At 44.9% G+C, this 26,630-nt stretch overlaps 1 protein-coding gene across 5 annotated transcripts in view; it reads right to left on the bottom strand.

The window, feature by feature from the left end:
* Positions 1 to 15,287, bottom strand: part of PARD3B (par-3 family cell polarity regulator beta) — a 1,737,215-nt gene extending 1,721,928 nt beyond the window's left edge. Inside the window, exon 1 of one of the 5 annotated variants that reach the window (XM_040357288.1) lies at positions 14,515 to 15,287. In XM_040357288.1, the coding sequence (XP_040213222.1) occupies positions 14,515 to 14,634 (120 nt within the window). In that variant the 5' untranslated portion in view covers positions 14,635 to 15,287. The remainder of the gene's footprint in view (positions 1 to 14,514) is intronic. The other 4 variants (XM_040357287.1, XM_040357289.1, XM_040357290.1 and 1 more) reach the window with 4 other exon arrangements.
* Between the last annotated feature and the right edge of the window lie 11,343 nt (positions 15,288 to 26,630).

The following is a 26,630-nucleotide window of genomic DNA, read 5'->3' as shown; positions in this document are numbered from 1 at the left end:
CTCTGCTGCGCGCATGCGCAGTACGTCTGGGGAACGCGGCGGCTGCGAGGCACTACAGGGCTCAGAGAGCCTGCTGCTGAGGTACTGTTTTAAATTAATACAGAAGGGAAATGTGTGAAGGAACAATCAGGGAGCCATGTGAACATAAAAAAACGAGCATAATACTCAGCAGGAAAAAGGGAGAGATAGCATGAGCCACACTGCCAGTCTAAGCTTATTTAAAGCTTGTATATAAGCCAGGGATAGCCGGGATTTAACCCCTGAGACCACCAGAGCGGGGTTCCCCCTATAGAAGCTCTATTAGAGACTGTACAAGGGGGACTTCCAAACAGGAGAGGCTGAACCTGCTGGGGCGATAGCGGTAGGAGACAAGCTGTACGTCCATGTCCTGCAGGTGAGGATAAAAAAAGAGAATGATGCCGGGTGTCTCCCCTTCGAATTTATAGCTAACCAATCCTGTCAGGTTGTGGGGGCGGAGTCACAACCCAGTGTGTGCTGCCATGAATGCGTCAGGAAAAAAGTATTTGCCCTTTCCAAATACACAGCAGCTGAAAAAAATCATGGATGTGAACGTGTCCCATAGGAAAACATGTAAATGAACTGTAGTGCGTTTCTGCAACAAAAAAAAAACGAAAACACAAAAATGTGTGATCCAGGCCTGAGATGTTTAGTAACATAATGGGTTAAAAAAACGAACATTAGTACAAAAAGAGTAAATAATCGCTACTATAAGGGGTTCATTTTTTACTGTGCGACAGTGAAAGTAATATTTACAGTAGCGATTTACTCTTTTTGTACTATAAAGGGCTAATTTTTTTTTTTTAAACCCCATTTTGTTACTGGCCGATTAATCGATTAATTTAATAATCGATTAGTTGTTTCGGCCCTACTATGATGTGACGAAGCCACAAGATCAACATGACAACAAGCCTACAAGCATTTTTAGGGGAGGTAAGTAATAGTAGCCATTATGTTTATCTATACACTGGTTTCCTTTGATAGCAGCAGTCTTAAAATGTGCAAATGTACATGCAATTGGTGGATTAGTGGGGGTGCCATTAGGGGCGACATTCAGAATGAATGGTACTGGATTGCACTACTGCTCATAATGCGCATTACTGTAGCACATTGTTGTGAATAGGCCTTTACACATTACCTGGCAGCACCCAATGTGAAAAAAATATCTGATGTTAGGTTATTAAAGCGGAGTTCCGGCCACAGATTATTATTTTTTTTTTTTTTTTAACAGGAATCCCATCATAATGCATCAATGACAAAAATAAAGTATATATACGTTTGCTAGTGGCTAAGACTTCTATTCTTTTTTTCTACTTAAGATTTATAAAATCCTCTTCTGGCCGTTGCCATGATGATTGCGAGCATGTGAAGCCCCCAATCGCATCCTCTTCCTAGATTAGCGATGGAGTGGTACATGTTGGGTAACCAGCATCCACCCCTTGATCTCGCGCATGCGCCGGCCGCCATAGCGCCGTTTACCAAGTTGCCATAACAACGGGCGGCAACGGAGGAAGGTCCCGCCCCGTTGTTATGGCAACCGAGATAGATCCGCCTTAAATTGCGCCATTTCCTGCCGGGAAATAACAATTGTATTTTTGTAACGTCTCACGAACAATTTTGCACTAAATACAATTGTGCTTCTTTCCCAGTTAACTCTCATCCGTTACTTCCTTCCCAAACCTTCTTCCTGAAGAGTCTCTCACTCGAAGTTCAACTATAGTTACTTCCTTCTTTCCAATTAGCCTGCGACTTCCTGTTAAACTGCTGGGCGGCCTATTGAAGCTCCTAGCACTAACCATGAAGTGTTCCTTTATTTTGGCTGACACAACGCCTCTGTCGGTTGGGTATCCAGACGCACCTGCTCTGAACTTCAGCTTCCTGACCTGGACCAGGAGTCTCCACTGCCTGCTTCACCAGCCTTACCCGTCTGGACCCTTGGAGCCTGACCTTATGCCTGCATCATTCACTTCAGTATCGCAAGTACCCTGATGTTGTTATGCATTACTATCCTGTGAACTGCCCTGCCTGCTAATTATGTATGCTAACTATACCAGGAATTGCTGCAGCCATAGTCTCTCTAGGTTTGGTACTTCTAATAAGGATCCTGCCATGATTTCTACATTCTAAGTCACCAAGTATAAACGGAAGTCTTTCATGCCTAAGTACCTCCTTCTCAAATGTTATTGTGTGCACATATACTACCTATTACTTTGAGGACTTTGCCATTAAGGTTATTTACATGCCACGCATGCTCGGCTACTTCTGCTTTTTAACTGTCATCAGTTCTACCTGGACTTTATACTTATTTGTTTGAGTTTTCACTGGCGCCTATGAAGGAATATGCGCTATGTTTCTTGACTGAGACTGTGATGGTAGGATTCCAAACTCTCTGCACACAAGAGAGTGAAACCTGGGTTCGAAACTGAGTAGTCTCCGCAGTTGAGATCCTAACTCTCAAATAATATCCGGCGTAACGTTACAAATTTTTACACACTCCTGCCCACTGACTCCTGAGAAATGACTCACATTTCACAGGAGCACAAGCGAGGGAGGAAATGATGTGGAGAACCGCAGACCAGGAAGTGGCAGATTTTGAGCCACCACAATATTCAATGCAAATGTTTTTTTATTACTAGTAAAATGACTGTGAATATGTAAAAAAAAAAATTCAAAAAAAAAAATTCAGGGTGAAACTCCGCTTTAAAGGGGTTGTAAAGATTTGTCTTTTATTTTCTAAATTGGTTCCTTTAAGCTAGTGCATTGTTCGTTCACTTACCTTTTCCTTCCATTTCCCTTCTAAATGTTTTTTTTCTTTGTTTGAATTTCTCACTTCCTGTTTCTCCTTGGGAAGCTTTCCGCCATCATCCAAGCAGTGGAAAGTTATTTAGAACAGCTTACCGAGGAGGAACAGGAAGTGAAAAATTCAGACAAAGAAAACCAAAAAAAAAAACTCTGTGGAACCCTGGGGTTTCTCCTTGTGTTGCCAGGGGTTCCTTGAGCCGTGGCTGTCTGGCCATCCCATCTGATGGAGCCTGCATTGTACCAGGTCTAACGGCCCTTGGCAGAGCCAGCAGCATGACAACAATCTTTTTAGCTCTCAGTTAACATGTGATTTTGGCCACCACTGACCACTTACCCTCTGGGGTTAAAAGGTTGGCTCAGGCTGCTCTAGTACACGACTATCCACCAGTTTCCCTAGTTAGGACTCTAGCCCTCTTCCCTCCTCCAGTCTTTTAACCCATTACTGTTTTGGACAGCATCATTGATTCACAGAGTGCTGAAGGATGATGCAGAATAGGACATGCTCCAAACCAAGCAAACTGGACAATATTTACACATCAGAGAAGACTGGAACTCAAGGCACCCTTGATGCTAGCTAGCATGCAAGCAACTAGAGATGCCTTCTGTTTGGTTGCAGTTGTGTTTTAGGAGCTTTAAAATCACCCCTGGTTCATAAACCTGCTAAGTGAATCAGCCTGGGATTATACAGAGAGCTGACTTCCAGCTACCAAACCAGTTCAAAGGGAGGGAAGGCTTTGTCATAGGCTATTAAAGATGTTTCTGTAGTACAAAGCCCAGAGAAATAAAAGAGGGCGATACATATTTGTCAGAGTCATTGTCCTGCCTCAGTTTACACTTACATGTTAATTAATATTTATGCCATAAAATCCTTATGATTAATTCTAAAAACATTCATAACTGTATTTAAAGCTGAGCAATACATTTTCCTGCAAACTGTAATGAGAACCACAACTTCTTCTCTTAAAATAGTCCTTAGTTTAAAAAAAAAAAAAAAACCCACACCTACTAGTACCATATATACTCGAGTAGAAGCCGTCCCGAATATAAGCCAAGGCACCTAATTTTACCACAAAAAAAATGGGAAACTTATTGACTCGAGTATAAGCCTAGGGTGTCCATGCCCCACTTTTTCCATGCCTCACTGTGCCCAAGACTGACGTTTAACATGAGAGTCTATGGAAGGAGTGCCCAGCTTTGAAAAATCGGTGCTCCCCAGCCATAGGTCCTCTAGACAACAAACTTTGCACCCTTGTAGAGGGCAACGTGTGTGCCAATTTTGGGGTCAAGGGGACCTACGACCGGCCGGTACCGGGTCCCCAAAATCACTGGAGAAATTATGTTTAACATGGGAGTCTATGGAAGGGATGCCCAGCTTTGAAAAAAAACGGTGCTCCTGGCCGTAGGTCCCCCAGGCAACAAACTTTGCACACTTTTAGAGTGGGGCTACATGTGTGCCAAGTTTGGGGTCCAGGGGACATACGACCGGCCGGTACCGGGTCCCCAAAGTCTGGGAGATCAGGCGCAAAAAGGTGACTCCGAGTACAAAAATGTACTGAAAAACTCGGCTTATACTCGAGTATATATGGTAAGTAATCATGTTTATGAAATCCCACTGACAAGTCGCATCAGCTTGTTTGAAGACTCTAGATGGACCAAATGGATCGCGACTGACGACTCTTTAGGAACTATCCCGAATTCAGGGGAGACTCTGGATTCACTGGATGTGCATATGGTCCTCAGACGGTGGTAAAGCGACTCCCAATCTGAGAATCCTTTTCAGGATTAAAGGATAGCACACTGGAGACAACTCCAAACAGCAACTCAATCCACCACAACATGGAAGAGAGAGAGAGAAAAAAAAAGGTGCAGGTCAAATGTGCGTTTACTGAAAAACCAACAAAGTTAAAAGTGATCGCAGTACAAAAATTAAAAGGGCAATGAGTGGAGTGGTGTACAAAGCCCAACGCGTTTTGTACACAAGTACTTCAACTGGGGCATGTTGAAGTACTTGTGTACGAAACGTGCCGGACTTGGTACACCACTAATTTTTGTACTGTGATCACTTTTAACTTTGTTGGTTTTTTAATAAACCCACATTTGACCTGCACTATCGGAGCACCTTCTTTTTTTGTCTCTCTCTTCCATGTTGTGGTGGATTGAGTTGCTGTTTGGAGTCTCCAGTGTGCTATCCTTTAGCCTAGGTTCACACTGCTGCGAATTCAAAATCGCGGTAAAATGCGCGATTTTACCGCGATTTCGCGGCCGCGATTTTGCCGCGATTTCGGCCGCAATTTAATGTAAATCGCGGCCCGAAATCGCAAAAAGTAGTACAGGAACTACTTTTTGAAATCGCAGATGCGTTGTCGCACTGATTAGGACAGTGCCATTGCCGACAATTGCCGCCGATTTGAGATGCGATTTGACATGTCAAATTGCATCTCAAATCGTTCCAAATCGTACCCAGTGTGAACCAGGGCTCTATCCTGAAAAGGATTCTCAGATTGGGGGTCGCTTTACCACCGTCTGATGACCATATGGACATCCAGTGAATCCAGAGTCTCCCCTGAATTTGGGATAGTTCCTAAAGAGTTGTCAGTCGTGATCCGTTTGGTCCATCTAGAGCAGGCATGTCCAAAGTCCGGCCCGCGCGCCAATTGCAGCCCCCGTTCCAGTTTAATGTGGCCCCCCTGGTAATTTGGATATATATATATCTTTTGTGGCCCCTAGGGTATTTATCAGCGCTGCCTCAGAGGGGACAGGGAGGGGGAATGAGTGCCGTCAAATTACATACAGGAGAATCTCCTGTTTACTCGGCGGCAACTGTAATAGGACGTCCTGTCTCCTGGGCTGCCATTGGACAACTCCTCTGTCTATCATAGGAGGAGGGACATTGTATTAAAGAGGCTGCTGTGTAAACAGGAGATTCTCCTGTATGTAATCTGTTGGCGCTCGTCCCCCCCCCCCCCCATCGATCAGGCTGCACTGATGGCAATGGTGAGGCTGCATTCATGGCAATGGTGAGGCTGCAGATGGGCATTAATCAGGCTGCATTGATGGGCACTGACCCTTATTTTGCTTCACAGTTCTTTATTTTTTCCCCTGAAACTTCCCTCCTAAAGTGAAGGTGCAGATATATATGGCATATCCAAATAACACGCCCAAGCTCATCCTTCGTCCTGAGCAGCGCTCAGGGATTCGTTGGAGCCACAAAAGAGATTGTGTATATATATATATATATATATATATATATATTTATTATATATATATATATATATATATACACAGTGAGGAAAATAAGTATTTGAACACCCTGCTATTTTGCAAGTTCTCCCACTTGGAAATCATGGAGGGGTCTGAAATTGTTATCGTAGGTGCATGTCCACTGTGAGAGACATAATAAAAAAAAAAAAATCCAGAAATCACAATGTATGATTTTTGTAACTATTTGTATGATACAGCTGCAAATAAGTATTTGAACACCTGAGAAAATCAATGTTAATATTTGGTACAGTAGCCTTTGTTTGCAATTACAGAGGTCAAACGTTTCTTGTAGTTTTTCACCAGGTTTGCACACACTGGAGGAGGGATTTTGGCCCACTCCTCCACACAGATCTTCTCTAGATCAGTCAGGTTTCTGGGCTGTCGCTGAGAAACACGGAGTTTGAGCTCCCTCCAAAGATTCTCTATTGGGTTTAGGTCTGGAGACTGGCTAGGCCACGCCAGAACCTTGATATGCTTCTTACAGAGCCACTCCTTGGTTATCCTGGCTGTGTGCTTCGGGTCATTGTCATGTTGGAAGACCCAGCCTCGACCCATCTTCAAAGCTCTAACTGAGGGAAGGAGGTTGTTGCCCAAAATCTCGCAATACATGGCCCCGGTCATCCTCTCCTTAATACAGTGCAGTCGCCATGTCCCATGTGCAGAAAAACACCCCCAAAGCATGATGCTATCACCCCCAGTAGGGATGGTGTTCTTGGGATGGTACTCATCATTCTTCTTCCTCCAAACACGGTTAGTGGAATTATGACCAAAAAGTTCTATTTTGGTCTCATCTGACCACATGACTTTCTCCCATGACTCCTCTGGATCATCCAAATGGTCATTGGCAAACTTAAGACGGGCCTTGACATGTGCTGGTTTAAGCAGGGGAACCTTCCGTGCCATGCATGATTTCAAACCATGACATCTTAGTGTATTACCAACAGTAACCTTGGAAACGGTGGTCCCAGCTCTTTTCAGGTCATTGACCAGCTCCTCCCGTGTAGTCCTGGGCTGATTTCTCACCTTTCTTAGGATCATTGAGACCCCACGAGGTGAGATTTTGCATGGAGCCCCAGTCCGAGGGAGATTGACAGTCATGTTTAGCTTCTTCCATTTTCTAATGATTGCTCCAACAGTGGACCTTTTTTCACCAAGCTGCTTGGCAATTTCCCCGTAGCCCTTTCCAGCCTTGTGGAGGTGTACAATTTTGTCTCTAGTGTCTTTGGACAGCTCTTTGGTCTTGGCCATGTTAGTAGTTGGATTCTTACTGATTGTATAGGGTGGACAGGTGTCTTTATGCAGCTAATGACCTCAAACAGGTGCATCTAATTTAGGATAATAAATGGAGTGGAGGTGGACATTTTAAAGGCAGACTAACAGGTCTTTGAGGGTCAGAATTCTAGCTGATAGACAGGTGTTCAAATACTTATTTGCAGCTGTATCATACAAATAAATAGTTCAAAAATCATAAATTGTGATTTCTGGAATTTTTTTTTTTGATTATGTCTCTCACAGTGGACATGCACCTACGATGACAATTTCAGACCCCTCCATGATTTCCAAGTGGGAGAACTTGCAAAATAGCAGGGTGTTCAAATACTTATTTTCCTCACTGTATATATATATATATATATATATATATATATATATATATATATATATAAGAAAATTCTTGTTGGGCAGTGTAGTAGTGCTCAGACGAACACACTTAAACCGACTTTTAATGGTTCAAAGAATGTCAGGCAAAATAGTCGGCACTCACGCATTTTCACTTCATCAAATCTGGCCCTCTTTAAAAAAATGTTTGGACACCCCTGATCTAGAGTCTTCAGACAAGCTGATGTGACTTGCCAGTGGGATTTCATACGCTCCAACGATCTGCTTAATAGGTAGATCCACCTGTTCCAGTAAGAGTATTCTCCCTTACTCCTTTGCAAGAAGGTTTTATGCGATGACCCATATTGTTACACGTCTGGTTTCATCATTCCACTCCACAGCTTTTTGAATGGACATTCACGTGGACTTATTAATATATTTTCTCACCTTTGTTGCACTCTGGGGCTCATCCCACTACGTGGGATTCGGTCCCTCCTAATTCTAGCGCTACATTCTTTATTATAGTCACACTTGAATTTAATGTTTGCCTTGAGACCAATGTCTGATCACTGCCTGCCACCACACTAATGTCATCTACATCTGCTACTTCCATACCTATACCAGGGACGTGCGGTGGGGTCAGTTGCTGATGAGGCAACTCACTCCACGAACGTTGGAGTGAGAGATATAATTCTAGCACTGGTCCGCCTCTGTAACTCTAAACATGTAACCTGTGAAATGTTTTACAGCGTCGCCTATAAAGATTTTTAAGTACTGAAGTTTGGCATCATTCCACACGTGTGCGCAAGCGTGACATGTTGGGTATCTTTTTACTCGGTGTAACGTTATCTTTCACATTATATAAAAAAAAAAAAAAAAAACGGACTAACCTTAGTGTTTTTTTTCCCCCCCTATCTTTATTCATGAAACAGTTTCTTTAAAAAAATAAAAACTGTTTTGAAAAATTGCTGCACAAATACCGTGTGACACAAAAAGTTGCCACCATTTTATTCCCTAGGGTGTCTGCTAAAATATATCTAGCATAAAAATGTTAAATGTATGACATAAGTGTCAGAATTGGCCTGGGTGGCAAGGGGTTAATTACCATAAGTAATATACAAGTAATTATTATATATTGTTTTTAAGTTAATTTACTATATTTTCAAAAACTGTACTCAAGCAGGCTGTGAATTGAGAAGCGGAGGAGTGCCACGAATTGAGAAGCAGGGAGGTGCTGCCGCCGCGAATTGAGGTCGGGGGGCTTTGGGTGACGAACAAAAGAAAAAAAGGGGGTTGCCCTGGGGACCTCTGGGCCCCTGACAAAAAAAAAGAAGGGGGTAGCCATCTGGGGCCCCGGGGACCTCTGAGCCCTTTAATAAAAATAAAATTAAGGGGGTTGCCATCCGGGGCCCTGGGGACCTCCAGGCCCCTTACAGGTGTACTGCCTGTACTCCTGCTGACAAAACACCTCAACAGACCAAAAAAGACCACGGTATGCGCATTATGGTGTGCTGCAAAACAGATTCATTGGCATCTACTGTATGTGTGCAAGGGGTGCCATGCTAAATGAAAAGCAACACAATGCACATAGTACTATTCATTTAGCATGGCTACCACAATACACAAGTGTGAAGCCAAATCTTCCCAAAACATGTATTATTCCACAAAAATGAAGGAGAACACATGTGATAAACATGTAAAAGTGCATCCAGTGTTCCTGTTATCTGGCAGGTGTTTTGAATGAAAATGAACTGTCATTGCAGTCATTAAACTGAAGTCTTGGTATGTGTCACTATCAATTAGGATTTGCTGTGACCTAAATAGAAGAAGTTGATTCCAAACGTATTTTCCCTAAACTCATTCATACAATCCCAAAGAAATACATGAGATAAATCTTAATTACTCTCACTGATGACGTTTGAAATTCCAACCTGTTTATCAAGAATGCCGTTGCCTGCTGGATGACATTACAGATAAAGTAACAAATGTCTACTGGGATGACCTGGTGCAAACTCTAACAAAAGGGATATTATTGCAGCTTTCTTTTGATGTGGTGGCTGCATTTGTTTCTTATTTCATAAGTTTTCTCCTTAATTTTAATCCTTATTCTGCTATTAACACTTGTTTTCTTAGCAGGACAACTGCACTGAGCAGTGTTGTCACCATAAGACCTGGAGTATTTTAGGACAGAGATCCCCAACCCCCAGGCCACAGACTGGTACCAGTGCGTGGCGTATTAGCAATTGGGTCGCACAGCAGGATGTGAGCGGGGGACAAGCGAGGCTTGGTCTGTACTTACAGTGGTTCACATTACCACGTGAGCATCACCTCCAGTCAGTGGCATTAGAATTTTATAGAAGCACAAACCCGAACTCTAAACTGGGCATGCGCAGGATCTAGGTGGTGTGCTCCAAGAGAATCCAATACCTCATGATCTGAGTGGAGGTAGAGCTGAAGCAGTAATAGTAGCGCATGAGTGGCTGCAAATACAGGATTGACAGCAACACCACCCCCATCCCTCCCCGGGGTGTGAAGCAGTGAAGCATTGTCTTTAACTAAACCAGTTCCTGGTGACAAAAAGGTTTGGAACTGCTGTTTTAGGACTACATAACACCCCCTCTTCTCCAGAACAGGGAAAGTTCACAGAGATAGCAGGGAGCAATGTAAAAGCGGTTGTAAACCTGTTTTTTTTATTTAAACCTGTAAGGCAAAAGGCATAATGAACTAGTATGCATACTAGTTCATTATGAAATACTTACCTTAGAGCAACTTACCTTAGAACAAGGCATCGGCAGGTGATCTCGGTCCACGCCGAGGAAGCCAACATTTTCCCTCTGCGTGTCTTCTGGGTATCGCGGCTCCGGCGCTGTGAGTGGCCAGAGCCGCAATGTCGTCACTCCCGCACATGCGTGCAGGAGATATCTTTCCTTCAGCTGGGCACTCAGAGCGCATACGCCACTGAAGTCAGCGGCTGTATGCAAAGGGAATATCTCCTAAACCGTACAGGTTTAGGAGATATTCTTTTTACCTACAGGTAAACCTTATTATAGGCTTACCTGGAGGTCAAAGTGAAAAAGAAGACTTTACTACCGCTTTAACTGATAACAGTGCAGAGGTGCAAGTACAGGAAGTCATCAGCTCACATGATTTCTGGCTGGATGAACAGATACTTTCTTTTTTTTTTTTGCACCAGTGAAATTGATCCATTCTGCTCTTTCAATGTGTGCACACATCTACAATGTATCCATACTGTGAATGTGCACACCTCTACAATGTATCCATACTGTGAATGTGCACACATCTACAATGTATACATACTGAGAATGTGCACACATCTACAATGTATCTATACTGTTGAAAAGGGGTCAAAACCACCCGCAAAGCACCGCTGCCCATTGATTTTAATGGGCGTGGGCCAGTTAAAAAACCTGAAGCTACCCACTATATACTGTTGCAGGTATTTCACTAATTGTTACTAAACAGATACATTGAAAGTTCTCAATGGTGGTATTTAAAGGGGACCTTCAGTAATTTTTTTCAACTTTGCATCTTTTAAATCTTCTGCCCTTGTTGTTTTAACTTTGGATACAAAAAAAAAAAAAAAAAATTCTGCCAGTAAATACTTTATACAGCCCACTTCCTGTTTCTTGTCTGGTCATTAGCCCAGGCTTGTGACATCAAGCACAGCTCTCTCTCGTGAGCGTTTACCAGGAAGGGAAAGGGGGGTGAGTCATAAGAGGGCCAATAAGAGTTGCAGGGCTGGAGGCGTGTCTGTGTAAATCCAGGAAGTGAACAGTTGTTCATATAAGCTTTGACAACTGGAAGCTGATTGGTTTCTATGCAGAGCTGCACCAGATTTTACACTCTCCAGTTTTAATAAACCAACCTCTAAGTGTGAACAGGTCCTTACATTTCTATACATGCTTCCCTAATCTCAGTGCAGAAGTAAATAATAACATTCTACCTAAGCCAGGCCAAATCCGGCTTCTGGATAGACAATACTTGAAAGAAAATAACTTTATGTGTTCTCTTTTCTAAAGACAAACGATTCACAATTCATCTAAAATACACCTCACAGCATCCCGCTTTGCCAGTATTTAAAGAGGAACTCCAGAAAAATACTTTCTATTTCTTATCTTCTGGCTACAAATAGTTAAAATAGAATTCTAGGTTTCTCGTCATTTTAAAACGTTTGTGGGCCACGGCAGATGGACTTCTGTACAACCACTCTGCCCACACATGGATGGACATTTGTCTGGTCCCTGCTGAACTTGGATCCATGTGTGGGCACCTTTATTGTACGGTCCTCAGAGCCTCTGCAGTCAGAAGTCTGTGTATTCTTTACTGGGGAGCTTATTCAAGCCAGTGAAGGGAAACTATTCCTTTGCCTGGATTGGTTTATTTCACAATGCCTTACTTTTTCTGCTATGTCCTTCCCTTTTCATGTTTTTACAATGGAGCTTGTTGAGAAAAATCAAGTCATTTTTAAGGGGGCTGTATGGAACACAAATCATTGTTCTCTAGCAGTCTCATGTAACGCGTCTCCAGAAGCTTGCCTCAAGTCTCCGAAAACCTCCCATTGCTTGCCCACAATCTCCGCTTTACTCGTCTGCGCTCTCTAACAATCTCCGCTTTACTCGTCTGTGCTCTCTAACAATCTCCTGTTTAATCGTCTCGCTCTAACAATCTCCGCTTCACTCGTCTGCGCTCTCTAACAATCTCCGATTTACTCGACTGCGCTCTCTATAAAATTTCCGATTTACTCATCTGCGCTGTCTCACAATCTCCGATTTACTAGTCTGCGCTCTCTAACAATCTCCGCTTTACTCGTCTGCGCTCTCTAACAATCTCCGCTTTACTCGTCTGCGCTCTCTAACAATCTCCGCTTTACTCGTCTGCGCTCTCTAACAATCTCCGCTTTACTCGTCTGCGCTTTCTAACAATTTCCGCTTTACTCGTCTGCGCTCTCTAATAATCTCCTGTTTAATTGTCTGCGCTCTCTTACAATCTCTGCTTTACTCGTCTGCGCTCTCTTACAATCTCCGCTTTACTCGTCTGCGCTCTCTTACAATCTCCGCTTTACTCGTCTGCGCTCTCTTACAATCTCCGCTTTACTTGTCTGTGCTCTTTAACAATATCCGGTTACCTGCTAGTGGTCTCTGACAAGTAAGCGGAGATTGTTAGAGAGCGCAGACAAGGAACCGGAGATTGTTAGAGAGCGCAGACAAGTAACTTGAGATGTTAGAGACCGATAGCAAATAACTGGAGATTGTTAGAGACTACTGACAAGTAACCAGAGATTGCTAGAAACTGTAGATCAGTAATGCGAGATGGTTAGAAACCGCTGACAAGTTACCAAAGAATGTTAGAGACTGCTGACAAGTAAGCGGAGATTGTTAGCAGTCTCTAACATTCTTTGGTAACTTGTCAGCAGTCTCTAACCATCTCACATTACTGATCTACAGTTTCTAGCAATCTCCGCTTCCTTGCCTGCGCTCTCTAACAATCTCCGCTTCCTTGCCTGCGCTCTCTAACAATCTCCGCTTCCTTGCCTGCGCTCTCTAACAATCTCCGCTTCCTTGCCTGCGCTCTCTAACAATCTCCGCTTCCTTGTCTGCGCTCTCTAACAATCTCCGCTTCCTTGTCTGCGCTCTCTAACAATCTCCGCTTCCTTGTCTGCGCTCTCTAACAATCTCCGGTTCCTTGTCTGCGCTCTCTAACAATCTCCGGTTCCTTGTCTGCGCTCTCTAACAATCTCCGGTTCCTTGTCTGCGCTCTCTAACAATCTCCGGTTCCTTGTCTGCGCTCTCTAACAATCTCCGGTTCATTGTCTGCGCTCTCTAACAATCTCTGGTTCCTTGTCTACGCTCTCTAACAATCTCTGGTTCCTTGTCTACGCTCTCTAACAATCTCTGGTTCATTGTCTGCGCTCTCTAACAATCTCCGGTTCCTTGTCTGCGCTCTCTAACAATCTCCGGTTCATTGTCTGCGCTCTCTAACAATCTCTGGTTCATTGTCTGCGCTCTCTAACAATCTCTGGTTCCTTGTCTACGCTCTCTAACAATCTCTGGTTCCTTGTCTACGCTCTCTAACAATCTCTGGTTCATTGTCTGCGCTCTCTAACAATCTCCGGTTCCTTGTCTGCGCTCTCTAACAATCTCCGGTTCATTGTCTGCGCTCTCTAACAATCTCCGCTTCCTTGTCTGCGCTCTCTAACAATCTCCGGTTCCATGCCTGCGCTCTCTAACAATCTCCGGTTCCATGTCTGCGCTCTCTAACAATCTCCGCTTCCTTGTCTGCGCTCTCTAACAATCTCCGGTTCCATGCCTGCGCTCTCTAACAATCTCCGGTTCCTTGTCTGCGCTCTCTAACAATCTCCGATTCCTTGTCTGCGCTCTCTAACAATCTCCGATTCCTTGTCTGCGCTCTCTAACAATCTCCGGTTCCATGCCTGCGCTCTCTAACAATCTCCGGTTCCATGCCTGCGCTCTCTAACAATCTCTGGTTACCTGCTAGTGGTCTCTAACATTCTTTGGTAACCTGTCTGCAGTTTCTAACCATCTCCCATTACTGATCTGCAGTCTCTAACAATCTCCTGTCACTTGTCAGCAGCCTGACAATTTCTGTAGCATTACATTCACTGAATATTATGTGTGGCCCTATGGAGTTTTTAGGGGCCACATCTGAGACCCCTGTATCAGGTAAGTAGCCCACCCCAGCTCCCCGGATGTCCCGCATACATACAGTACACACATGAGCAGGTTTTGCTCCTCTGCTGTATTATACATAACCATGACACAGGACATTAGTGACAGAAGAAAACATTGTTGCTCTTACTTTCTCCTTGGCTTTGATGTATCTTTGTGCAGCTTGTTGAATTAATTCTCTGACGCTGAACTTCCCATCCTTGCAGGGGACCACAATGGCAGTCTTCCCAAAACAAACTGTCACTTTCATCTTCGCCTTCCTCGCCAAAAGGTAAAAACGAGAGCCCGGCCTGCGACTGTCCCCAATTCACACGGTGTCACTTCCCCCAGGAACAGGTGACATAGGACACCATCACCAGGCATAGTACTCCATCCTGAGGTCCCTCCACTCTATGACATCACACTGACAGAAAGCAGGTGAAAGGGTCAGAATTGGGGACTTCCCTGAAAGTTTAGGGAAAAGTGCCAGAAAGAAAAGTAATAAAAACTTGTTTTATTGGAGTCCAGGTGTGAGAGGACTCCCTGGGGAGCTATAGAGCCCCTGAATGCGGAAGGAGGGAAGGAAGGAAGGAAGGAAGGGCAGTGAGAGGTGTAGGAGGGGAGAGCTGGAATGAGGAAGACAGGTCCCTCAGGGATGGCTACCCTCTCCAGCTGCCTCAGCTCTGGCCTCTCTATTATGGGGACCCTCGGGACAGGCTACAGGTTAGAGAGCTTTGAAAAGTCCCGGGCACAAAGTGTGGTCAGGGCCGGGATTCCCAGGCAGGCATTGCAGGAGGGGAGGAGCCGTGTACAAGGAGGAGGAGAGGCTCCATGGAAAGGAGTAAACACAGCCCTGTGTGCACGCTGCTGGACAGGGAACCCTCCAGACTGAGCACCCCCGGCATCCCTCTAGGTGTGCGTGTTCTGTCCCACATACAGTCTATCACATTCTGACTGCTGGATACGCTATATTCACTAGATCATTTCATTCTTTAACCACTTCATCTCCGGAAGGTTTACCCCCCTTCCTGACCAGACCATTTATTTGCAATACTTTAACAATTGTTCGATCGTGCGACCCAAATAAAATTGATGTCCTTTTTTTCCCGCCACAAATAGAGCTTTCTGTTGGTGGTATTTGATCACCGCTGCGTTTTTTATTTTTTTTTGCGCTATAAAAAATTATGATTTTGAAAAAATGCTATTGCTATAAACCAAATCAAATAAAAAATGGACAAAAAAATCGAATTTCTTCATAAATTTAGGCAAATATGTATTCTGCTACATATTTTCGGTAACAAAAATCCCTATAAGCATCTATTACATAGTTACATAGTTACATAGTTAGTCAGGTTGAAAAAAGACAAGTCCATCAAGTTCAACCATAAGAAATAAAATAATAATATCGTACAATCACATATATCCAATTCCATACCCAAAGTGTATTGATCGGTTTGATTATAGCGTCTACAAACTATAAGATATATATATATATATATATATATATATATTAGTAATGGAGGCGATCAGTGACTTATAGTGGCACTACGATATTGCGGTGAGCATTCTGACACTAACTGACACTTTTTTGGGGACCAGTGACACTAATGCCCCGTACACACGATCGAAATTTCCGCCTGGATTTTTCTGACGGAGTTCCGCTCAAGCTGTCTTGCATACACACTGTCACACCAAATTCCGACCGTCCAAAACGCAGTGACGTATTACACTATGACGAGCCGAGAAAAATGAAGTTCAATGCTTCCGAGCATGCGTCGACTTGATTCTGAGCATGCATGTTTTTTTCCATCGGAGTTCCATACAGACGAACGGAATTTCCAATGGAACATGTTCTAATTTCTAAGTAGGTCGGAATTTGCGATGGAAAAACTCCTTCGGGGCACACACTCGGTCGGGATATCCGATAAAAAAATTGGGTCAGACTTTTTCCATCAGAAATTCCGATCGTGTGTACAAGAACCCTTTCACACTGGGACCGCCTGTGCGTTAGCGGTAAAGCGCAGCTCGTTTTAATCCCCGCTAGTGGCCAAAGAAGGGGTTAAAATGGCCGTGTTGCGGCGCTTCCAAAGCTCTTTTCATAAACTTTTCATAAAACTGATGTCCATTTTTTCCCACAAATAGAGCTTTCTTTTGGTGGTATTTGTTCACCTCTGCAGTTTTTATTTTATGCGCTATAGGCTCCATGCACACTGGAGCGAATAAACTGCAGTTTATTGGAGTTTGGGCGTTTTTTTTTTTAAAAGCCCATAAACTCCACTCTATGTTAGCCTATGTGTCCATGCACACATGGACGTTTTTCAGCTTTAATGAGCAGTGGAGTTTATGGGCTTTTTTCTCAAAAACGTGGCTCGCCAGCATTTTTTAGCGTTTATGATCCATTGAAAAAAAAAAACCCTAACGCTGAAAAATGCTAATAAACGCTAATGCAAAGACGTTAAAAGACTCCCTGCAAAGCTACTGGCGTTTTTATAACATTATTTTAGCATCCAGTGTGCATGGAGCCTAAACAACAAAATGTGAACATTTTGAAAAATAAATAAACATTTTTTACTTTCTGCTATAAAACTGTAAAAAGTAAAATTTCTTCCTAAATTCAGGCCAATATGTATTCTGCTACATATTTTTGGTAATCCTAATCAGCGTTGATTGATTGCTTTGCGCAAAAGTCATTGCGTTTACACACTATGGGATAGATTTATGGAATGTTTTTCTTTTTTTTTTACTAGTAATAGCGGCGATCAGCGATTTTTAGTGGGACTGAGAAATTTCGGCGGACAAATCTAACGCTAAAGCGCCTGAAAAACGCCTCAGTGTGAAAGCCTGAAAGAATCTGCAATCCCAATGTGAAAGCCTGAGTGCTTTCACACTAAAGCGCCTGAAAAATGCCCCAGCGTGGTGAAAGGGGTTTAAGTGACACTTTTTGGGAACCAGTGACATTATTACAGTGATCGGTGCTAAAGAAAATGCACTGTCACTGTACTAATGACACTGGCAAGGAAGGGGTTAACATCAGGGGCGATCAAAGGGTTAAATGTGTTCCCTGGGAGTGCTTGCTAACTGTGTGGGGGTTGCTTTGACTGGGTGAAGACAGAGATCCATGTTCTTGCTTAGCAGAAACACAAGGGGCCAGATCCACAAACGAATTACGTCGGCGTATCTATTGATACACCGCGTAATTTCAAAGTTCCCGCGTTGTATCTTTGTTTTGTATCCACAAAACAAGATACGACTGAATGAGGGATCGATCCGACAGGCGTACTTCTTAGTATGCCGTCGGATCGTAGGTGCATATTTACGCTGGCCGCTAGGTGGCGTTTCCGTCTAATTCCGCGTCGAGTATGCAAATTAGCTAGATACGGCGATCCACGAACGTACGTACGTCCGGCGCATTTTTTTACGTCGTTTGCGTTCGGCTTTTTCCAGCGTATAATTACCCCTGCTATATGAGGCGTATCCTATGTTAAGTATGGCCATCGTTCCCATGTCAAATTTTGAAAATGTTACGTCGTTTGCGTAAGTCATTCGCAAATAGGACTTTGCATAGAATGACATCACCGTCGTAAGCATTGGCTTGTTTCGGTTTAATTTCGAGCATGCGCACTGGGATACCCCCACGGATGGCACATGCGCAGTTGAAAAAAAACGTAATTTACGTTGGGTCAAGACGTATTTACATAAAACACACCCCCATCACATCCATTTGAATTGCATTCTTTAAGGATACAAAAAAAAAAGTAAGTTACGGCGGCGTAGTGTATCAGAGATTAGGACATTTAAAAGCAAAATCGAAGGATGAGGTAAGTGAAGGAGGACTGCACTACGGTAAAGGAAGCTATTTACGTGGAAAAAAATTACCTTTACAACCCCTTTAAAGTGACACTAAAGGAAAAAATATTTTTTGCTGAAATGACTGTTTACAGGGTATATTGACTAAATAGTTAACTGATTCCTTTTAAAAACGATTAAAAATAGATAAAAACCAATCATATAATGTACCTGTAGTTTTTTAGTTTTGTTTTTGCATTTAGTTTCGTTTTATCATGTTATGCTGTATCTGTGCTGGACAGACCTATAGAGCAGTATTGGTTTGAAAACAAAACTAAAATCTCCCAGTACTGTGGTCATCAGGAAACAGACAACCAGGAAGTGTCCAAAACAGAGCAGAATTACAGCAACATCAGAGTATAAACGAACAATGGGGACATGAAACCAGGACTGCAGTAAGGTAAAGGAAGCTATTTAGCTTAAAAAAAAAAAAACCTTTAGTGACCCTTTAACTATTTTAAGTTCAGTTAAACCTGAATGGCACCCCAAACAGCATGTGGATGTGCATTTTTCACACAAAAAAAGGGTGACAAGAAACGTGGCAAATTGTGTGGTTAAAAATGTGCAAAGCTCAGAACTAAAGAAGTTTGTTTGAAATTTGTGCAACTTTATTAAAAAAGAAAAAATCACATGTATATAAGTATTCACAGCCTTTTCCATGACACTCGGTGCATTCTGTTTCCACTGATCATCCTTGAGATGTTTCTACAACTTGATTGGAGTCCACCTGTGGTAAATTCAGTTGATTAGACATGACTTGGAAAGGCACACACCTGTCTATATAAAGTCCCACAGTGAGAGCCGGTTCACACACAGGCGACTCGGCAAGGTGATTTCAAGGCGTCTTGAGAGGCAACTTGCAAAATGACTTCAGTATTGAAGTCAATGCAAGTCGCCCCGAATCGCCCCCAAAGTAGTACAGGAACCCTTTTCTAAGTCGAAGCGACTTGCGTCGCTCCTATTAGAACGGTTCCATTCACTACAATGGGACGCGACTTGTCAGGCGGCTGTGTCGCCTGAAAAGTCACGTCCCATTGTAGTGAATGGAACCGTTCTAATAGGAGTGACGCAAGTCGCTCCGACTTAGAAAAAGATTCCTGTACTACCAAGCCATGAAGTCCAAGGAATTGTCTGTAGAGAGGATTGTATCGAGGCACAGATCTGGGGAAGGGTCCAGAAAAATGTCTGCAGTGTTGAAGTTCCCAATAAATAGAGAACTCTGCGCTATGGTAATATAAAATATATTAAAGAAGCTGCTCCCCTAAAGTGGTGTGAAAACAACTTTAACAATGTGGGGGTGTATAATAAGGGCACCATCTTAGATGTATAGCATTTTTAGGGTGTGCCCCCCAAGTATGTTTTTGTATAATAATAATAAGGGGGCGCTAATAGTAGGTGATAAATAAATTCCGAATTCTAGCTTGAAACAATATGTTAACTTTGAGGTCAACAATACAATAGTGATTTAAAGTGCAAGTGCTTGTATGATAACAACATCAAAAAATAAGTGCAAACAGGTCCAAAAAATGCAGCAATGGTCACTAAATGATAAGCAATTGGTAAGTCCATGCATCAAATGGTTAACTTGAGAGTAGACACCGTCACCACGGAACAGATATCAAACTGGCGACACCCAGTGAGAGGTAGAGGTAAGTACCTACTTACCAGACGACCATGACCCTTCGTTTTAAAAAAAGGATCAGGTGGAACTTTAGTACAGTTGGTGGCCTACGCTCTGTACTGCTACCTGGATGGGACTGGCCAGGAATGGACTCCAACAGAAGAAATTACCATGGATAAAATGAAGAAAAAAGGGACATAGTGAAGTTCTGCGATTTATTGTAAAACAGATTAAAAACAAAAGCCAAATGGCCGCTTACTTGTGCAAGTCAAAAAGGGAGAGTATGGCCTCAATTAAGACAGGTAAACAATCTATCAATGTGCCATCATCCAGAATATATAATTGGAAAAATAAGACCAAGTGAGTATGGGAAACAGGTTGCTTGAAGCCTGTTATCCGTGAATATTCACAGGTCAAGAAGGTGTTGGCTGGGATTTTAAAGGCACTGATAACAAAACCATAGAGTAGATAAAAATATATTTATTAACATAAAACAAAATACAGGTTTAAAAACATTAGGGACAGGCCCCACATATCAGAAAGGTAATGTGATAAACAAAACCATCAGTTGTCTAATGGGTGGAGCCAGCCAGTGACCTCGACCGGTTTTGTGGTGATACCGCTTCTTCAGGAGGGTCTATACTGGTTCAGTGATCAGGCATTGGCTCAAAAGCCCCCCGCGTCGCACGAGGGGAAATAGTGTAACAGGCTCCATAAGGCCTATTTAAGATCTAGTAAAGCTGGGGCAAGACAGAGAGCGGGTGTCTTAGCTGGAAAAGGATAAGCAGCGGTCCATTGGTGTAGAAAAATGTGTGATCAAAAAAACGCACCCTAATGACTCACACCGCTGCGCTTAGGACTAAATACAATGGGAAGGTCCATTGGTGTACATAGAAACAGTGCTGACATGCTCCAACAGAGGCTTGTACCGCATCCTGCAACTTGTCCCCAGGGAGAGCGGGGGACACGTTGCGAGATGCGGTACAAGCCTCTGTTGATTACTGCGCAGCAGCACCCACTTGACTGGGGAAAGTTTTTTTTTTTTTTTTAATTGCTACAGCCTGCAGCCCAGTCTTCTCTCTGCCTCCGCCTATCCGCTTCCTTCTGGGGAATTCTCTGACTGGGATGGATCATTGGACCCAGCAGCCAGACCCCAGGGGACCCAGCAGCCAGGGCCCCCAGCAACCAGACCCCAGGGCCCCCAGCAACCAGACCCCAGGGCCCCCAGCAATCAGACCCCAGGGCCCCCAGCAGCCAGACCCCAGGGCCCCCAGCAGCCAGACCCCAGGGCCCCCAGCAGCCAGACCCCAGGCTCCAGTAGCCAGACCCCAGGCCCCAGCAGCCCAGCCCCAGCAGCCAGACCCCAGGGCCGAGCAGCCAGATCTCAGGACTAGCATCCCAGCCCCAGCAGCCAGATCCCAGGGCCCAGCAGCCAGGCCACAGAAGTCAGGACAGAGCCCCAAAATCCAGGCCCCAGGACAAGCAACCCAGCTCCAGCAGCCAGAGCCTTGGCCACAGCAGCCAGGCCCCATGCACTAGCAGCCAGACCCCAGTAGCCAGACCCCAGGCCCCAGCAGCCAGTCACCAGCAGCCAGATCCCAAGACCAGCAGCCATACCCCAGGGCCCATCAGCCAGAGCCTTGGCCACAGCAGCCAGGCCCCATGCACTAGCAGCCAGACCCCAGTAGCCAGACCCCAGGCCCCAGCAGCCAGTCACCAGCAGCCAGATCCCAAGACCAGCAGCCATACCCCAGGGCCCATCAGCCAGGACCCAGCCCCAAAAGTCAGGCTTCAAGACCAGCAGCCAGCCCCAGTACCCATTATTTAATGTATGTGAAGTCTTCTAGGGCATCAAGCTATTGATATAAAGATTTTTTTATTTTCTCAAGTCGTCTTACAGGACAGCCTCTGAGACCTTGGGCTCCTCCCTCCGGGACAGAACCTTGGTGGAGGGTTAGGCACTCACTTAAGTTTGACCCCAGCACAGAGGTGTAAACGGGTCAAGGGGGCATCCTAACAGCTGCCTGGTCTGTATTGCAGGTCAAAGAACTTCCCCTACAGACTCCCAGGAAGAAGTGTGCCATGTGTGGGGCTAAATTGGGAACTAGCTGGAAGAAGCCATTATGCCCAGACTGTGTCAGCAACCTAGTCAAAGATAATTCAGCGGCAGAATGTCATAAAATCCTGTCTTCAGTCAAGGATGAATTGGCATCCACATTTTCATCATTCAGAGGAATGATGGATAGGGTACAGGTCCCATCCCCTCTACCTAGGGCAACCAGTACTCCCTCCTTGTCTGAACCCACGAATAGGGCACCAGCACAGGAGGAGGAGCTAGAGAGAGAGGGGATTCCTAGATCTTGGCCATCGTCCCAGGCGGACTCGGCTTCTGGATCTGAAGAAGGGGAAGATTCCTCCAGGGGATCTAGATATAAGTTGACTCTAGATGACGTGGGAGATCTGTTGACACGTTAGAAATTTGTGAGGAGCAAGTCAAACTTTCAAAGCATGACCAGATGTATTTAGGGTCCAATGCTCAGAATGCCAGGGTATTTCCCGTACATAAATCACTCATTGAGTCGATTTTACTGGAGTGGGAGCATCCGGAAAGGAGACCATTCTTTTTGGGTAGCCTCAAGAGGAGGTTCCCGTTTGAAGCCGACGCTTCCCATCCATGGAATAAGATTCCAAAACTGGATGCACCATTGGCCAAAGTGTCAAAATATACAGATTTGGCATTTGATGATTTGGGCTCACTAAAGGATCCCATGGATAAAAGGGGGAGATGTGTTGCTCAAGAGGGCTTGGGATGCCTCATCCATTGGATTAAAACCAGCCCTTGCGGCTACGTGTGTAGCCAGAAATCTGGAGTGCTGGCTTACACAGTTACAGTCGCATATTTCTGCGGGTACTTCTAGGCAGCAACTACTGAACTCTTTTCCCTTGCTGTTTAAGGCAGTGGGTTTTCTGGCGGATGACTCAGCTGAGTCGGTCAGACTAGAAGCCAGGTCTGTGGCATTGGTTAACGCTGTTAGACGGGCAGTATGGCTCAAGACTTGGCCAGGCGATTCTGGCTCTAAACTTAAGCTTTGTGGGTTGCCTTTTTCGGGCGACCACTTATTCGGGCCTGGTCTTCAGGAGGCGCTAGAGAGAACCCAGGATAGAAAGAAATCCTTTCCTAAGAGGAAGAAAAGAAACGAGAATAAACGTTTTTTTCGTGGCTTCAAACTGCAGGGGGCAAAGGAGAGGGATGGGCGCCCCAAAAAGCACTGGACAGGCCAAAAGGGGCGCGGGAAAGGAGGCATCCTATTCAATCCTCCTCAATCCACTCCCAAACCCCAGTGACGTCTCCGTCCCAGTGGGAGGAAGACTGGGGGAGTTCCTTCCACAGTGGATACACTCTACTTCAAGCCCGTTCGTTCTGGATATTGTCAGGAACGATTAGAGGCTGGAGTTCTATTTAACTCCCCCCCCCTATGCTTCTGCTGACCCAGTTACCAAAAGACAGAGAAAAGGCGGAAGCTTTAGGTCTGTTACTAGGGGACCTTTTAGACCAGAGAGTCTTGGTACGGGTTCCCCTGCAGGAGGAAGGCCAGGGGGTATACTCTCACGTCTTTGTCGTGAAGAAACCTTCTGGGAAGTTCAGGCTAATTCTGAATCTCCGTCCTCTGAACAAATTCGTAAGATACAAGCGATTCAGGATGGAGTTAATATTTTCAGTGACAAACTTCCTGTTTCCAGGCTGTTTCCTGGCAACCATAGACCTCAGGGACGCTTATTTGCACATCCCCATACATCGGGAGTTTCAAAAAAAATTGAGGTTGGCAGTACAGAGAGGCTCGGAGGTGATACATTACCAGTTCAGAGCGCTGCCCTTCGGCCTGTCCTCCTCCCCGAGGATCTTTACCAAGGTTCTAGCGGAAGCCCTGGCACCTTTAAGAGTCAAGGCGATCACAGTGTTTCCTTACCTGGACGATCTCCTTTTCATTGCCTCCTCAGGTTCCCAATTGGAAAAAGATTTAGAGGAATCCCAGTGTCTCCTACGTTCCCTGAGCTGGCTGGTCAACAGGACAAATCCCAACTGACTCCGTCTCAGGAGGTCCTATATCTGGGGTACAGAATCTCCTCGGTGGAAATGAAGGTTTTCCTTCCCGAGGAGAAGATTCAAAAGGTAGAGCTGGCAGTGGCTCTACTACAAACCAACCAGGTCACTCACGTCAGAGACGTGATGAGAGTTTTGGGGCTGATGTCGGTGTGTTTTCCGGCAGTGCCTTGGGCCAGGCATCATCAATGCCTATTACAGAACTCGATGCTAAGACATTGGGACGGCAGGAGAGAGAGTCTGGACTTTCCCATGCACGTTTCAGAAAAAATCAAAAGAGCTTTGTGGTGGTGGTGGAACCGGCACAATTTAGAGAAGAGGTTGTCCTGGGATCCTCCCACAGCTGTGGTGGTGACAACCGATGCCAGTGCGATAGGTTGGGGAGCCCACCTGGAAGGGAACTTGGACCAGGGTTCCTGGTCTCCGATGGAAGCTCTTCGGTCCTCGAATCAGAAGGAGCTTCTCGCGATCTTGAGGGCAATAGAAACATTCTGACCCCTGATAACGGGGCAACAACTTCAGGTGAGGACGGACAACGCGGCTACTGTCGCGTATATAAACAAACAGGGGGGCACAAGGAGCCCTCCCCTTCAGGCTATAGCAGACAGGATCATGAGCTGGGCAGAGATAAACCTGTCTTTTCTGTCTGCGGTTCACCTGAAGGGTTCCCACAATAATAATAATAATAATAATAATAATAATAATAATAATAATACTTATATAGTGCCACTTGTAGCGATGCCGCTGTATCTAAGCGCTGATAATGGTTGTCATTATTACCCAACGGTACTCATTTTACCAAACTCGGAAGGATGAAAGGCTGAGTGGACCCTGCCGGGATCAAACCTGCAACCCTTGGGACACAGGCAATCGGACTCCTGCAAAGGAGCATTAGCCCCCTGCGCTATCTTACCAGCTTACAATGTCCTAGCAGACTTCCTAAGTCGGCAGCCAGTGAGCCAGGACGAATGGTCCCTCAATGGGGAGGTATTCAGGGAGATAGTGTCCCACTGGGGAGAGCCAGAAGTGGACCTTTTTGCCTCAGAAGAGAACAAGAAAGTGGCAAAATTATTTTCCATCCGCCCACAGGACCAAGCCATAGGGTTAGATGCCTTCGCCAACCCATGGCGCTTCAGGCTGGCTTATGCCTTTCCTCTGGTGAGGCTGATAGCCAAAGTCCTCCAGAGGTTTCTACTAGAGACTACAGACTTGATCATAGTCACGCCATTTTGGCCCAAGAGGCCGTGGTTTGCCAACCTGAAGAAGCTGGCCGTGGGTCCACCTTGGACTCTTCCAGCCAGGGAAGACCTAATCTCGTTAGGTCCTATCCTTTATCCACAGATAGAGAACTTAAAACTGACGGCATGGTATCTGAGGAGCAATTGTTGAAAGCCCATGGATTCTCAGATAGGGTAGTCAAAACGCTTTTGGAATGCCGTAAGCCTGTAACAAGGGCCATTTACGCCAAGGTGTGGAAAAAATGTAGTTCCTGGCAGGCAGAACGAGGGATTGATCTTCCGGTAGTATTCCGGTAATTCCGGTAGTTCTGGACTTCCTCAGAGCGGGACTTGATATGGGTCTATCTACCAGTACTCTAAAGGTGCAGACTGCGGCTTTGAGTGTTTTTCTTGAAGTTCCACTCCAGAAAAATCAGTTCGTCAAGAGTTTTTTCAAGGCCTTAGCTAGGTCCAAGCCAATGAATGTGAGAGCTTGCCCTTCTTGGGACCTTTCCTTAGTCCTTAGGGCACTTACCGGTGTCCCCTTTGAGCCCCTGGAGAAATCGCTTAAATACATAGGTCTAAAGACTATCTTCTTAGTAGCGATCACGTCGGCCAGGAGGGTCAGTGATCTGCAGGCACTTTCGATTCAGGAACCTTTTTTTTTTTTTATCAGAGATAGATTCAGGAACCTTTTTTGTTAATTTTGAAGGATAAGATAATCCTTAAAACAGACCCTTCTTTTTTACCCAAAGTGTCTTCCACGTTTCATAGGACCCAAGACATTGTCCTACCTACTCTTCATTCCACCTCAGAAAGTGATGAGGGGGAATCAGTAAGTCTATTAGATGTTAAAAGATGTCTTTTAGGTTATTTAGAGGCCACTAAAGGTTTTAGGCGCTCTGAATCTCTTTTTGTTAATTTTGCGGGAGCTCGCAAATGCTATGGGGCTTCTAAATCGTCCATTGCTAGGTGGTTAAAGATGGCGATCACAGAGGCTTATCAGTCAGAGGGTAAACAACCCCGTTCAGTCAAGGCACACTTGACCCGGGCAGTCTCGGTATCTTGGGCGGAGAAGGCCGGAGCTTCACTGGAGGATATATGCAAAGCAGCGGCATGGTCGTCTTCCTCTACGTTTGCCAGACACTATCGGTTAGATCTGCTGTTGGACATAGAGCAAGCATTTGGACGGAAGGTCCTCCAGGCGGTGGTCCCACCCTAACAAGTAAGTTTCTTGCTTATCATCTCAGAGGCTGTCCTGGAAGACGACTTGAGAAAACCGGAGTTAGGCTTACCGGTAACTCTGTTTCTAGGAGTCTTCCAGGACAGCCAGGGTTTTCCCACCCGGTGTTATTTAACTGGTATCTGAGGTATCAACTAACGTTGAGTAGTATAATGTCTTTCAGAGCCTTCCGGTAGTTCTTGAGTAAACTGAAGAGGGAGGCCTGGAGGACCGCCTTTTAAGAAAAGGGTGTGTGTGT

The sequence above is a fragment of the Rana temporaria genome, chromosome 6, assembly GCF_905171775.1.
Source record: "Rana temporaria chromosome 6, aRanTem1.1, whole genome shotgun sequence".
Lineage (NCBI taxonomy): Eukaryota > Metazoa > Chordata > Amphibia > Anura > Ranidae > Rana > Rana temporaria.
The sequence above is the reverse complement of the archived record's forward strand: the minus strand, read 5'-3'. Positions and strand labels throughout refer to the sequence as shown.